This window comes from Meleagris gallopavo, chromosome 10, assembly GCF_000146605.3.
Source record: "Meleagris gallopavo isolate NT-WF06-2002-E0010 breed Aviagen turkey brand Nicholas breeding stock chromosome 10, Turkey_5.1, whole genome shotgun sequence".
NCBI classification, from domain to species: domain Eukaryota; kingdom Metazoa; phylum Chordata; class Aves; order Galliformes; family Phasianidae; genus Meleagris; species Meleagris gallopavo.
In genome coordinates, this window is record NC_015020.2 from 15,717,275 (window position 1) to 15,732,874 (window position 15,600).

General features: G+C 37.4%; 1 protein-coding gene across 5 annotated transcripts in view; it reads right to left on the minus strand.

Annotated features, from left to right (window-relative positions):
* Positions 1–806: 806 nt before the first annotated feature.
* The window catches only part of WDR63 (WD repeat domain 63), a 25,014-nt gene continuing 10,220 nt past the window's right edge, over positions 807–15,600 (minus strand). For 4 of the 5 annotated variants that reach the window (XM_019618668.1, XM_019618666.1, XM_010715965.2 and 1 more), the window contains exons 9-25: positions 14,276–14,475; positions 13,879–13,995; positions 13,072–13,253; positions 12,503–12,612; positions 12,319–12,408; positions 11,624–11,761; positions 10,880–11,008; positions 10,322–10,395; positions 8,596–8,743; positions 7,617–7,710; positions 6,948–7,078; positions 6,107–6,170; positions 5,598–5,716; positions 4,729–4,933; positions 4,166–4,257; positions 2,786–2,906; positions 807–1,102 (exon numbers count right to left, since the gene is read on the minus strand). In XM_019618668.1, coding sequence (XP_019474213.1) covers positions 1,098–1,102; positions 2,786–2,906; positions 4,166–4,257; positions 4,729–4,933; positions 5,598–5,716; positions 6,107–6,170; positions 6,948–7,078; positions 7,617–7,710; positions 8,596–8,743; positions 10,322–10,395; positions 10,880–11,008; positions 11,624–11,761; positions 12,319–12,408; positions 12,503–12,612; positions 13,072–13,253; positions 13,879–13,995; positions 14,276–14,475 — 2,019 coding nt within the window. In that variant the 3' untranslated portion in view covers positions 807–1,097. The remainder of the gene's footprint in view (positions 1,103–2,785; positions 2,907–4,165; positions 4,258–4,728; positions 4,934–5,597; positions 5,717–6,106; positions 6,171–6,947; positions 7,079–7,616; positions 7,711–8,595; positions 8,744–10,321; positions 10,396–10,879; positions 11,009–11,623; positions 11,762–12,318; positions 12,409–12,502; positions 12,613–13,071; positions 13,254–13,878; positions 13,996–14,275; positions 14,476–15,600) is intronic. The other variant, XM_019618667.1, reaches the window with a different exon arrangement.

Consider the following 15,600-nt stretch of genomic DNA (forward strand, 5'->3'; position numbering starts at 1 on the left):
GCAATTCATCTGCGTGACCAGAAAGAAGTGGTGGAGCCTTCCTGCACTTCCCTCAGACCTCATTTAAGGTCTGACTTTGATTGTGGGAGGATCTCTTTCTGGAGATCCCTCCTCTGTGCAGTTTCCTCTATGAACCTAGATCCTCAGAGATGGGTGAGCAATCTCTTTCCTTCCTTAGTAGCATTCTCCTATTGCACTGATCCTTTTGCTGTTTTACTTCCAGCTGCGCTTTTGTTGTTACCGTGCCGCTCTCTGAAACACGTTCAGTGCTGAAGGGAACCTACTCTTAAGGAGGTGATTTTCAAACAGTGCTGGAATCACCTGCTGTTTTGCTAGTATTTATGAGTTTGCGGGTATGCTATGTTCTCTGGTGACTGAGAGCCCATAGAAGATGGAATCTGGGACTTGGAGGTATTCACATTACCAGTATTGCTTTTCTGTGTGAACCCAGGGTTCTGTAAATATGTGAAGAGCTTAGGTACTTTCTTTTACAATCTAATTTCTGAGCTAATTCATCATAGTAATCCTATCTTTTTAATACTGCTGAACTTTGTCATACCGTAGAGCTCTTTATTTGCCTTAGGCCTTCTTAATCTTGATAGCACGATTCCCCAGTGCACCTCAGTCTAAAGGTATTTGCACTCTACGTAATATCCCAGAAGAGGTGTTTTGCATTTAAACTTGTGGAAGGGCATTATGCTTGCCTCTCCCTCCTTTGTTTTCTCTGCTGCGATAAGCTCCACTGATATTAGGATTTTTGAAGAATTTTGAAATATGTTCTTGATTTTTTTTTTGAAATCTTTTACTATTTAGAAAAAGGTAAGCATGTATTTGACATCTTAAGCTTTGTACCAGAATTTTACACCAAGTTCTTCTTCTTCTGTTGCTTGAAGGTGAAAGGCATCCAGTTCCACCCACGTACAGGCTTTTCTCATTTCTTGCTGAGCCTATAATCTTTGTAAAAGATTATATGGCTGCATATCAGCATTGGCCTTGAGCTTAGACAGACAAATCTGCAACAAGAGGCCTGACAGCGAGGGCCCATTTTACCTCATTTCCAGGTTCTTGATAAAGCTGTCAGGAGAAACTGGAAGGCATTAATCTGTAAAGATAAAAATTAGAATAGTAAATTGATGATCAGAACGGTGTAAGTATCACGATAGTATTAAAGTTTGTACATTCCGAATCAGAAAACTTATTTGTAATAGAGGAATGAGGCGGTACAGTGATGCTGCCTAAGAAAGGGGATTACATAGGTATATATATATACGTACGCACAGTACTGAGGTACAGGGAAGAAGAGTATTGTGGAACCTCAGGTAAGCAACTGCTAACTTGAAGTTGGAAGCAGAAGCTCTTCACCCAGTTGAGCAGAGGTTAGAAGCGATGAAGGTCAGCTGAGAATCTTCTGACAAACTATCTGCTTATGAAAGGGTGTGTACTTGTAGTATAGGAATTTTAACCAACTGAGCGAAGTCAGTAAAATTTTGCTCACTTAGTTTATTCCTCTGTGTCTTAACTCTTGTTCAGTACACAATAAATCTTCAGTAAGACCTCACAGACAAGTCTGTAGAAACTTGCTGTTTCCCTGAGAAATTGTGTTAATGACCCTTGCTGACTCCTTTTGCACAACTGGCTGTGTTCCACAAGAGGGACAAAATCATTCTCTGGACTTGTAGATTCTTTCAGAATATCTTCCAGCACAATCAGTTCAGCCCATACTTACAAGAAAGAATATGGGGTCTTATGGTTATGCTATTAGCTATATGCAATTACTTGGACAAAGTGTTTCTGCGTCTGCAAAGACTATTATAAACTTTATTGAAGGGTTCATTTAACTTATAACTGATCACTGAAGAGCCTGCAAGGGGAAAGGACTCTCCTTACCACTGGTCGTACAGAGAAGTCGCCATCTAAGGTAATGGGAAATGTCCTAAAAGACTTTCGCATCACACGCGTAGCAGATAATGACGTGTAATATATTCTTGATTCTATACATTTTTATGGTAAGTATTGGAAAGAAATAGACTTTAGAGAAATCTCTAGTGAATACATTTGAGGATGATAAAAGAAAAGGACAGAGAGGGTTAAAATGCGATTAGCCATCCAGAATTGATGAAACATACTACTTCAAAACAGTACTGAGTTCAGACTGTGTGTTTATCGAGTGATGTAGTATACAGTGGTTCAGGTCTTTGAAAGGGGGATCTGTTTATTGGAAGTAATTGGGATAATTTCCTCTCTTTATGACTCCTCAAAGCCTATCTCAAACAGGAAGGGGAATGACTGTTTAAAAGGGTGGATAGTGATAGGACAAGGGTGAATGGTTTTAAACTGAGACAGGGGAGGTTTAGGTTAGATGTTAGGAGGAAGTTCTTCACTCAGAGGGCGGTGATTCACTGGAACAGGTTGCCCAAGGAGGTTGTGGATGCCCCATCCCTACAGGAATTCAAGGCAGGGCTGGATGTGGCTCTGGGCAGCCTGGTCTAGTGGTTGGTGACCCTGCCCATGGCAGGGGGGTTAAAACTAGATGATCTTTGATATCCTTTTCAACCCAGGCCATTCTGTGATGCTTTTGCTGTGACGTTGTGCCAGTCATAGTTTGAATATGTGCTCCTGGTGTTCCATACTTTTGCCTCTTCCCACTCAAGGAGAGGGAAATCACGCTGTCAGATTTAGCAGCTGTTCTTGAAAATTCTGTGTGAAATTCAGCAGAGTGAAAATGAGTGCATTTTAAAGATCTAAGGAAATAAAGGAAATTCGCTTAACTCCAACTGTAACTTACTGTTTGTTCCATCTCTGTCTCCAGCTCCATTTGCATTCTCTTTGGTTTCAAACTCTTGGTCTTTTTTGTGATTTTTCAGGCACTGGACCCTTTTCTCAAAGTAATTGAGTATGTTGGCCTGCTGTTAACACAGTAATAAGTCTTGTTACTAGAATTACTGCTGTGGATCTGAATGATATTAGCTGTTCATCTCTTTTAGGATTAGAGATCCCTATTTATCCAAATAATTTATATCAAAAACCACATGGATTGAAACCAATTAATTTTGAGTACAAATACAAGTAAGATTAAATCACTTTTATGATACTGATTCCGAACTGGTCATCCTTCAGGCATCTGAAGTATAGTATAGTCTCTAAGAACAATAAACCCACCCTCACCCAATGCTTCAGTATTACAACATACAATATTTATTAGTGTCAGTTTCCATTAGCCTTTTCAATAACTCAGTATTCTGAGGTGAATGCTTCAGCTAGAATGACTAATTTAAGTGTTAGTTATTGTTTCTGGACTAGTGATTCTATGCCCTAAATTGTGTAGGTCCAAAACGCATAGCAATTTGGGCAGAAGCAATGCTTTTCCTCATGCTGTAGCACTTAGTTTGCTTTTACCTTACTTTTGAGAGGTTTTACTGCTCACCTGGTGTTGCACTGCTACCTTTGTGGGTTGTATGTAAAAATGCATATGTGGCAGATTTAGAATAAGGATAAGATGAGAAAGTTTTGGGACATAAAAATAACAAACCAGGTAGAAGACTAGTGTCTCGGTGAGATGAAGATGTTAGCATACTCTTTGGCTGGAAGGTAAGAAGGGAAAAACAACTGAAAATGATGTGGAAATAAGGACAAATGAAAACTTGTTTTTAGAGCCCTTTGGTTCTGACAGTCCCAGCTTGAGAACAGAATGATTGAGTGATAACATTAGTAATAGTTGGCAAAATGTAATTCAATTAACCTGGAACCAGATATTCAAATTTGTGCCAAACTTACGGGGGGGGAGGGGGGAGGGAGCTAATATAGTCAAGAAGGTGTAAAGAAAGAGAAACTGAGCGTTTTTACGTTGCTCTGCACTGCAAAACATTATTTTCATGTATGAAATCAAGTGTCATTTAATGCACATGGCAAAAAATGTCAAACGCTTTGCTGCATGAAGTAGGTAGGTTAGAACTGTGGAATTCTGCTAACTGTCCTTTAGACTTCCTTTAGGTACCTCTTATGGGAACTGGGCAGAGCCAGCTTTCCTGTGAGTGACCTTTGGACAATATGGCCTATCAGTCTCAAATTCATCAGTGCCCACTGATGGAAGAGAATTTTTTTCCTACCTCCATGTTGGAGTTTTCAGGATAACGTGTCACAGAGATAAACGAAAACTGTTACCAACCTCGTTGTTGGATGGGTGGCATAATGTTCGACGGATTTCTAAAACATGCAGTACTCCAGAATCATCAGAAACAGCTAGAAATTGCTGCTTTGCTGGAAGGTATTTAACAAAAATGTATAAAAATCTAAATTCCAACAGCAACACATTCTACTTAAACATGAAATGTCTCTATTCTGATATGGGATCTATCCCTTAATATGGGTAACGGAGAACTACAAATGGTTTTGTTGGGGTCTTTTTAGATTATTCTTGACTGCAGTAAAAAGCTTTATTGATCTCCTACTTTCTTAACAAGTGAAATTCTCCTGAAAATTTATATTTTTTCAAAGGTTCTTTTTAAATTTAAAAAGAAATGGTCAGTTACTTTATGCCTTCTTAATAAGTTTAACATACTAAGAATATGATGCATCAGCTTCCCTAGAAAATATAATGCTAAACTACTGGAATAAAGTACCTCTGTTTTATATAAGATAATATGCAGCAAGATCAGCGAGTTTTGCAGAAATGGGCCATTTTACAAACATGAAGTAAAGCACAGCTAAGTATTGTCACCATCAACTTACGCGAGGCGATCTGGGGGCTGATGCAAGTAATCATTGATTTAGAGATGTTCTGGCTATGAGATGGCTTGTGAGTTTCCTTCAGTAAGTCCCAAATATCTATATTTCCATCATCTGTGGCAATGTAGAAAACTCCTGGCCTCGTTAAGGACCAATGTCCTGCAGTGTATCTTTGCGCTGTGCAGTTTGACTGGAGGATTGGTCCATTCTTAATATAGTCAGATATTTGAAAACCAAGAAAAGATGCAATGATCAATCAGTAATATCCATTCACTACTTCAAACATTCATGACCATTCGATATTTAAATGATTCTATTATAAAGTAATACAAGTGGCAGGCTCAGTGCCACTTTCTGCTTGTAGAAGTGGGGGAGGTTAAAAGCAACCCTGACATCTCCCTTCCAGTCTATGAAGGTAATCTTTCTGCTGTTAAAATCTATGGCCTTGAGATGTGCAGCTAGCCTGGATCCTATTAAGCAGGAACTGTAACAAAAACAAAACAAAAAAAATTCTGCTTTTACGTCTTTGGCTATTGAAAGGATTGCATCCTACGTAAGAATTCTTCAGATCTGCTTAGTACACTTGTTGCTCAGTTTGCCCTGCAGCAGTACTAACTTGTTGAGAAACTGGCTTTTACAAAGATGGTACTAAAGAATGTTGGGCATTCTTTCTGCCATTTGCAAGTTTACAAAGCCATTTCTAGAACAGCTTTTCTGATGTGAAGTAAAAGTAAAAGCTTTTTTACACTTTATTTCTAAGCTGTCAAGCCTTATGATTAACAAACAGTTTTGAAAATAGTCTGTGAGGCTGTTATTCTAGTTATCTCATTTATCTTTATTAATTATTTTACAGATGTTTTAAAGTAACTTACTGTAACACCTTCTTTCCAAATGGCAAAATTCCAGCCTCCAACACTGAGAACGATGTCTTTAAAAAATGGAGATCTCTGTACAGTGTTCACAGCTTCTTTGTGGATGGAGTACTTCTTACCTGAAGGAATGAGAAAATACAGTTTCTTGTAACTAGTGGTATTTCACAATGAGAAATGCATAAAGGGAAATATGGGGTAGTATTCAAAGATAGAAGCTTCTCTTGCCCGCCAGGTGTTGGAATTACTGCAAATCTAGTTACCATGAAGCATGACTTCCATGGTTTATGCCAACATGATGAATCTATTACACTGGCTAGTTTGCTGTTCTGCCATAACAGCTGAACTGCATACTACCTTGAGCATTGTACTGCTGAATCCAGATATCTTCAGTGAGATAGACTTTTAGGAATAGATTAGTGAGAACCTTAAAAATACAGAGTGTAGTTGCAAATATTTTAAAATTAGCAGGATATTATGGTTTAAACAGATATTGAGAAACTTGAACTTACTAGCTATTTTTTCCTCGTTACTACTGGTCTTCATTTCCCAGTCAGAATAAATAATTTCTCCATCCTGTGATGCCAGAAAAATCATGTAAATGTTAACGTAAGGATTTGACAGTGTACAGCAAGGTGGCTTATTTTAAAGCTTCATTATAACCATTATTAAATTTGTTCTGGGTAAATTAAAACAGAAGTTCGCAACCCATGACCAAAAAGCATGAATTTTGAATCACGATCTTTTTTTTTTTTATTTTTTTGTCAAAAAAGTTTCTCTTATCCTGATGTATATAGGCAGCCTTTCCTGCAGAACTGGGTACCCAAGTATTTGGGGAAAGGGTGGCAGAAACAAGAAAAGCAGCTAGAAGACAAATATTCATTTTCATATATACTCAAAAGTGGGAAAAGTGTTTTGGTGTGCAGGATATGTAGAGGGCTATGAGTAGGTGGGATTTCTATGCATAAAAATAAGTTTTGAAGGAAACTGTAATTTTCATTTGACGTTTGTGGACACGCTTTAAAAAAAAAAAAAGACTCGCAATAAGGCAGTACAGTTTGTTTTTTTTCTGATGGCAGGTAGATAAGTTCAAGGTGTTTTGGAAGCGTCTTCTAACTATTCTTGAAGTAAGGGTTTGTAGTTTATGAAATATGGGCTTCTATTTTTATTTTAAGCACACAGCTAAATGCATTGAAATTGGAGAAAAACTCAGTATGTCCAGAATGATCCTTTTAGTTAACGCCCAAAGAAAACATGCAAGTGCAATCATTTGTGGAAAATCTATGATTTAATTGTTCGGTCTTTGAGATCTTTTGATTAACATTTCTATAGTAGCCTACTATTTTAACTTACTTCAGTTCCAACAAAGAAGGTATTGGAGATATTCTCCAGCACATTCAGAGTTTTATTTGAAGAAATGCTCATCTGTGCACGTGGGCTTTCTTTGACATGCACTTGCGACTTGTGCGGAGATTGCTCCTTATCTGGGAAACAATACAGAAACCTCTTTTTATTATACACCAAAAGTTACCAAATTAATCAATTCCTTTGTCTGGAGGGGAGTTTCAAGAATGGAGATGAAGAAAGCCTTCCGGACTGCAGCTCTATTGGCAGTCTAACAGCTTCCCTGGGCAATCTTGCCCTGTTGCTGGGCCTGTGGCTGATAGGAATGCTGGAATGGGCCATTTCCCTCAGTCAGCACAGGAGCAGCCCAGTTGTTGAGAAGGTGCTGGTTGGTGTGAGAAACCTCTCTGGCAGGTGGTTGGTCTCAGGCGGTGTGTCAGCATGCCAGCTTTGGAGAGGGATTGGTAGTACGTCCCTATCTCAAACTGTGGATATGGAACAGCTCTTTTTATATAGTCATAGTTTGTATATTGCACTTTGAGTTATCAGTATTTAAGAAACATTTTTCTCCAGCTGTGCTCAGCTATGGACATTTTTTTTCTTAGCTTACAGTATGCATAGACTAAAATACAAACTCATTAAAAACATTTTTCCTAATAGATGTAATAAAAATATTACCTGTGATTTTGTAATGATAATGCTGTTCCTGTAGACTAATTTTGGTGAGACTGCATTTCACATTGTTTTCTTCTTCGTTGTCGCACAAGCTTATCTGTTCAGGAAAAAAGAAATGCATCTGATCATCTGATAACTTATTTTCTCAGATCTTTGATCTTTTGTACCTACAAGGCTTCGCTACTTTCTGCTGTAATGGAAGACGTGTTTTCAGTCTACAGCATGTTTGTAAGACTCCACAAAAAGCATTTGCCTCCTCATTTGTAAGTACAGAGATGTAAATTTGCAGTTCTTCATGTTAACTTTTTCCTGCGTGACTTTTTCTGTGTTTCTAACAACAGCAACAACAAACAGCTCCAGTGGTTATGCTTTCTCAACATCTGTACCAGCTGCAACTATTCTGGGCAGAACAGGTCAGGGCCAACAGGTTTTTTTTTGTTTTTGTTTTTTTTTTTTGTAATTTCCTTTATCTTCAGCCCCTTCCTCCTTCCCCATCCCCTGCTGCAATTAAAAAGAAAAAAACTCCACCCTCCCACCCCGCCCAAACACAAGAAACCACTAAGCCATACACAAATAAAACCAACCAACCAACCAAATATGTCCTACGACTATTTCAATCAGAGTGACTGTTGGATTGCCAGTAATTCTGTTGATTGTAACTGTTTCACAGTTTGGGACACTGAGATAGGTAGAATGAAAAGGCTGACAGCAATATATGCTATTACTGCATCTGCTTTTGCAATGCTGCAGTTTTTAAGAAGCAATCACTCTGCTGTTTATGAGCTAGCTTCTCAAAATACATTTTATAGAACTTTCAGAGTAACTTTGGAGTGTTTCATAATTAGGAGTAAATCCACAGGAAAAAGTTGCAGTTCTAGGGGAAATTTTAAAGGGCTGGGAAGCAAAAGTACAAGTTCCCACGGGGCTCAGGCCATATGTACAATTTAGCTTGGTTTTTCTGTTCCGTATTTTTGTGCAATACCTTCATGAGAGGTTTCCAGATGAGATCTGGATCATTAGAGGTATCTGAAACTTCAGGGAGCATATTGAAACTGTTTTCTTCTTTTACTTTCTCAGATGAATGCTTGGTGGGAAGTTTGGTGTCTCGAATATCCCAAAATAATATTAAGCTGCAAAATAACTGTATGTTACTATTCTCTGTTTTACTTGCAAAGTCAGGTGCAATTTTTCTTGTGTTTTACAAATGTTTTCTTACTCCTTCATCTTCAAACTTTATGTAGCAACAGAACTCTCAAATGCAGGCTAATAAATGCTAATTACTTAATCGCTTCTTTTGTAAATGGTGGCTTACATTCATTTATTCATCATTTTATCAGTTATAACTCCACCAGGACAGCCAAATGGCATTCACAATTTGCTTATGAAAAGTTACTGGAACTGCTTGTGTGAAATTTTCTTATCTGTGACCTGTATGAATACCTCAGCCCTCCATAGTTAAGGAGTGGTTTGAGAGCTGAAATCTACTCCTGGATCAGATCCTGAGACTGCTATGCAGCTCTGGTGAGTATAACCTACTGTAGTAGCAGATGCATCTTAATACAGCCTGGAAATACAGGAAATGTTCTCTTAGCTAATCTAAGTCAATATTCTGTCTCTGACTATGGTCTCTACTCAGAAGCTCAGAGAATTGAACAGCACCCTATAGCTGTAGGATAACGTAGTAATTCTTATAGAAACTCATTTCTGTCACTGTGTGCCTATTCGCTGGCACTGAAGACAACCGGCACTGTTTTCTTGAATTTGTCATGTCATCAGGTTTTTCAGCCCAGTAATTGTTCTTGTTGTGCTACTCTGGGTATACTTTCACAGAATCTGCCCAGGCAATAATAAGCTGGCTCATCATGGACATCTTTCTTTGCTTTGCTGACAGGAGTTGCAGAGGTGCCCATGCTCTTCAAGAATGCTGTTACAGTGACTACCCTGCTTTTTGAGTGCATGCTATTAAGGTGGAGCCCCCATTGTGTGAGTAGTTTAAAACAATTTCTTCCATGTGCATTACTAGTTTTACAGTTACAGACAGTTCTGTTTGCAATCAATCGGTCTTTTCACCTCATTCTTTGAAGTCTTCTGATTTTGAGTAGGAAAAGTAACTCTGTATCATTAACAAATCTTGCTCTCCTGGTACTGACCTCCTTTTGTAGTAACTAGCAAATACAGGGCATAAACCCTTTGCCATCATAAAAGCTAAACATGAATTTCCACTTTTTGCATTGTTCCCTTGCCCATCTCGCACATTTCTTCATAACCTTCATGATTATTTAATCCCCAAGAAATTAATACATAACTACTTCTCCAGCTAAGTCTCTGAGCTTAAATATATTTCACAGTATTTCTGTGGCCTAAAGATCTTTGACAACATTTTGCCTGAGATTCTCACAATCCTAGGGGACTCATGCAAAGAAGACATAACTGTGGTGGTGTGTATTTGTGTGGCCAGTTCTACTTAAGATACAGACAAAATGTACAAGTGTATGCGCGAGGCTGTTCAGATAACGAGCCCTTAATATCATTGCTGCAAAAGGCTTCACTGGTCAAGAACCTGATGTGCCTGATTTCTGTGTACAGAACTTCAGCTCTGTAGGCCAGGCTGACAGGAATCCAGAGGTGTACCAGTATCATGGGGTGTGCTTCGTGAAGCTTTCCAAAGGAAGCTGGAAGGCGTCTCGTAAATTATGTATTGCATGTACCTATCAGGGGAGCAGGTTACAAGCTGCACGCAAATTCCAGCTCTGTTTTCAAAAGTCTCACCCACTCGGTTGATCTAAAAATAACAACAATTAAAGGGGAGAGGAAAATGAGAGGATGAAAATCATGCTCTAAGTAAATGCCTCAAGATGTAAAATGATCTAGAATTTGAGTCACTTAGGCTTGGGTAAGGTTTGAAAATTAGAACTTAGGAACTTGCAGTTATAATAACGGTTAAGGAGTTCTACACATGTACTTCAGGTGAAATATCACTTGAAATTCAACATAATTTAAATACAGAAATCTTATAATTCTGTACTAGATTTTGAGTAAAACTATAGATATTTTTTTTCCTGTAATGACAGAATCATATCAGGTTGAGGATACAGAACAGCTGTAAAGCATAATGAACAGAAGTGGCACCCGGTTAATTAACATTTTAAAATGTAGTCAGAAATAGTGAGCTCTGTTCCAAATAATTCAACTTTTTATCATTTTATCTTGAGTTTATACGATGATCTCTGAAAACAGTAAAAAAGGGGAAAAAAAATAAAACTCACCTCAAAATAATCTGGCAGCCAATGTATATCTGTTATCCTTTTTTCATGGCTTTGGTGTATGGAGGAGGATGTGCAATGTCTCACTGAAATTTGCCCTTTATCACTCTCATCATCCTCCATAAATAACAGCTGGAAATGTTTAAAAAGAAATGTCTTTGTGTATTTTCAAAATTAAATAGTAAACTTGTCCAAGAAAATGATTATATACTGATAATGCTTCTTTGTCTATTTCAGAACAGCCTATAAAATTTCACTAAGGTCTGATACAGAACCTTCTGAAAACAGAAAGCCTTGAATCAGGTCTTTGGATATGAAGCTCTGAAAAGAATTCCAACGTGCCTCCAGGGACACGCATCCAATTAAGTTATTAGTTCCTTCTCTGCTTTTATGTCTCTCCCTTCTATAGTTGACTTCCCCTGAAGTCTGCTTTTTGTCTTCCAAGCTATCATTTTTATACCCACGCATTTTCATAACTATTTTTAGCTTTTAGGAACAAATGCTATGCATATTTGACAGGCAAGAGTTGAGTAAATGTTGCTGCCCATTCATATTGAAGCTGAGGTCTGCACAGAATACAGTAAAGCTGTTAAGCTCCACTAATAATATAGAAATGCTGTTGTGATAGTGGGTTTATTTCATGAACTCATCAGGTTTCTTATCCTACCTACTTTCTCACTGCGAAGAGCCAGGGTACCTTCACTCATTTTTCCCTCTAACCTGTATTCTAAGTTTCCCTCTCTTTACCTCAGACATATCATCATTCTCCAGTAGACTTAGAACAGAAACATTATTCATATTAACAACCGTCTTTTTCATTCCAACAGCAACGCTTTTAGCATTTTGCAGTTTTTCTTCATATTGAGAAATATCCCAGAGTACAACCTACAAGGAGAAAGGAGAATATTATTTCATTCTTTGTATTAATGCTCACTTTTTTTTTTCCAAATTACAATTCATTTTTTTTTTTTTTTTTCCTGGGGTACAAATAAGAAATTCACTCTCTGTACTAGAACTTATGAAGACTCTGAAAATACTGCCTCTTTAATATGATGCCATAAGTTGAACGGCTATACTTATGTCAACAACGAAGAGAAAAAAAGCCTGCACAGTTTGACATACTTTGATTTTTAGCATATTTTGATGTACTGCAAACAACCATCTTGAAGTACTGGCTCAATTTAGGAATAATCAGAACATAGCAGAATTTCTATCATTTATTTCACAAGAAAAATACCAGGAACTATAAACTCTCTGTCAGCTGTAAAATTGAAGAGAAAACTTTCCTATTCATAGAAATGATTAATTCTGTTGTTTGAGTTCTGAATTCTTGAGACTGATATTTTTTGTGACAGTTATTCCAAATGTTGAGTACATCTTTTCAATCTTTTTATACTGTAAGAAAAGACAGAAATAATCTTACGCTTAAGCAAAATTAATACCTGTCCACTGAAGCAGCCACCAGCTATAATATTTGGATCAGTTGGGCTGAACTGAAAGCAGTAAATGTCATCAAGACACTCTAATATTAACTGAGAAGAAGGAAGAACAAATAGTTAAGAAATGCAGTCACATTTCCTCTTTTTAAATGAACATTTGGAGTATGTAAAAGTCTTCATTATATACCTGAGGGTGGATAGGATCAAAAAAGCTCCAGAAAATAATTACTGAGTCATGCAGCAGCTTAGTTCTCTCTTCTTTGGAGGGACGTTTTATTGCTGACTCTGCTATAATCCCTGATTGAGAGAGAAAGCAAACTTTTTCGGAAACAAATCAAATTCCAACATACCGTTACTTATGGTAAGTGACTTCTTTATCCCTGAGAAACCGATGAGAAAAACAAACAAACAAAAAAAAACCCACATATATTTATATTTTTGTTGTTGCTGATAAGGATCAGGATAAACATCTACTTTTTTCCTTCTGCTCCTTAATGGTGTAATATTGAACCAAAAGTCATATGACAGGCATGCAGTCTTGATCATCCATCGTAAAATCAAATATTTTGTAGTTGAATTAATTTCCTACGCAGGCAGCAATACTGGCTCTAAGTACAGTGTGCAGTGTAGATGGGCATACAGAGTAAGTTGTTTTTTTTTAATTTAGTATTACTATTTAAATCCTGTTGACTTTATGAAAGATGCATATTTTTACATCTGTCATATAATACATATCATTCAAGACTCAATCATTACCATAGATGGTTGGATGCCAACAAATGCAGCTAATGCTTTTGTCCTTGAGATAGTGTAGATCTGTAAATGTTTGGTACGCTTTAAAACAAATGTCTGACTTGCCACTCATGTCGTCTCCCAGGGCTTTCCAGTCATCAGAAAAAGCATTCATAATTTCATTTTGCTGCAGTGCAATTTCCATTCTGTTTTGTGAAAGGACAGTTAACATTTTCAAGAATCCAGATATGATAACTCAACATAGAGTCACAAAATACACAGCTTTGTTTTTCCAAGCAATTTGGATCATGTTACTGAAAAAAATGAAATCTTCAGTGACACATCACAAATTCTTTCCCATTCAAAATATGGGAAAGAATTTAAGAAGAATTTAACTCCAGTTCTGTATATCTCAAGTACAGCAAAATTGTCTAATCCTTGTGCAAAAGTCATGACTAAGTGGGACTTGTCCCATGACTAAGGGCTGTAGGACAGCATCTTTGCTCTTCTGCATAAGCTTTTTGTTCGAGTGGGCAGTTTGAAGACTGGCTTTGCAGTTTGTTTGAAAAGATTTATTGCTACCAACTGTAACAGGTCAAAGTTATACTAAGCTATCATTCAAATTAATATGGTATAGATTGAATGCTCATCTTAATAGAAACAAATATCAAGGTAATATTTGATAATATTATAATAATAAGCAAGAGAAACTATCTAGGTAAAAAATGTTCAGTATTTAACCAGATTGGTGGTCCATACAGACTAGTTCTGTCTTCACACGCTTTCATTTTACAGTATTTCCTTTTAGATGTATAACGGCAGTAGCTTTACCTTAAACATGCTGATGTGAGAAATTGTTTCAGCTTCTCAGATGACAGAATCTCTTCTTTCTCTTCATTTGACAGCTGTCTAGGAAAATACTGTGTGGCTGCATTTTTTGGATAGGTCCTAACCAAGTGGAATAATTTTGAATATGAGCATGTGTACGTTTATTTTGAAGACAAACCTTAAAGACAGAAACCCATGTCATGTGTAAAATTAAAAGCAGAGTATATTCAGTTTTTCTGGGATGTCTTTGAAAAAGTGAAAGAAGATGGAGCAGCATCCAGTTCTGTTCTCTTAATTTATAACTGAGCAAGTCCAGAGGTGTTAATTTGCATAACTTTAAGTGAAATCAGAAGCAGTTAATAGCTTAATAAGTAAACTGATAAGTATTTCCCACACTTACCATTGTGTCTGAGTACTAGATTCTCTTACTTTGGGAACCATTTGTGCAGCCACATGTTTTTCAAGCACTTTTATACTGAAAGATTGGTCTTGGTAGGAAGTACATTCAACATAACTGTCTTTTACGTGTGAAGCGTTCCTGTCAGTAAATCTAATTGGTGCACCAAACTTCCTGTGTCCTCGAGAAAACATGTACTTAATCTGGAAAAAAACATTTCTGAAGTTATCAGAGGAGTTTTTGTAGGGTCTGTTCTGTAAGCTGGCACCATTCATGTAACTGTAGAACTAGCTCAACTGATGGTTTCTGTGCTGAGTTGGTTATGTTTATAAGCACTCTTTGAAAGTCAACTACATACGTAATAGATGACATTTGTATTTCCAAAAGAAAGAAGTTGTCTTCAGTGAATGTTTTGGATTACTGCTAGCAGGATAAGAGAACTACACTTTCTAATTCAGGCGATATCAAAACTGAGCCTCTAAAGGATTGGGGAGAAACTTCTTGCCAGAACTCCCCCCAGAATTCACTCTTCTGAAGTGAGTTCTGTGGCAGTTCTAAAAACAGAAGCCATGCAACTCTAGGTGGATTTACACTCCAGATTAAGTTTGCAGAGAGAAACCTCTAACACTGAGTTGGACTTCTAGGACCTAACTTTTCAGCACACGTTTCAAACTGCAGTTCTACGGCGAAGTATTTCAGCCTCGTTTGCAGTGTATAGGGAGAGAAAAGTGCATGAAGGAGGATCCAGAAAAATGAATATTTTCAATTGAGGGAGGAGTTTCCTTAGTGACAACTGGAAAAAGAGGAGGGCTATGACTTCTCCACTCTCAGAGAAAGTTAGGCACTTGGTTTCTGACAGCAGAGGGGTATTTCTTTGTCTTGGATTCATATTCAAGGTACCTTTTCCCAGCACTTCATGGAGAACTGGAAAGGAATGTGGACTAGTACTTCATTTTGTTGAACAGGCCACTGTTATAAATCTGGGAATAGAGCATATCAGCACTGCTTCAGATCTCCTTTTGTACAAAGCCTTGGTGATAAAGCACATGCTGAGAATACTTCTGAGCAGGTCTTGCAATCAAGGTAGAATACAGAGTACTGGAAACTAAAGAAGATTCTTAGAGTGTAATTACAATGATATGTAATCTGGCTAGTTAGTAAATTGAGCAAAAAGTGGCAGAGATGCTAACAACCAAAGAGGACCAGGGCTTTTGAACATGCAGTTTAAGAAGTAAATAAGCCCCGTGCAACTTCACATGCTTTATATGCAGGACTTAAAGGGAAATGAGTTTTCCTGCAGCACTTCATTTTCATTTATGTTTGATAGT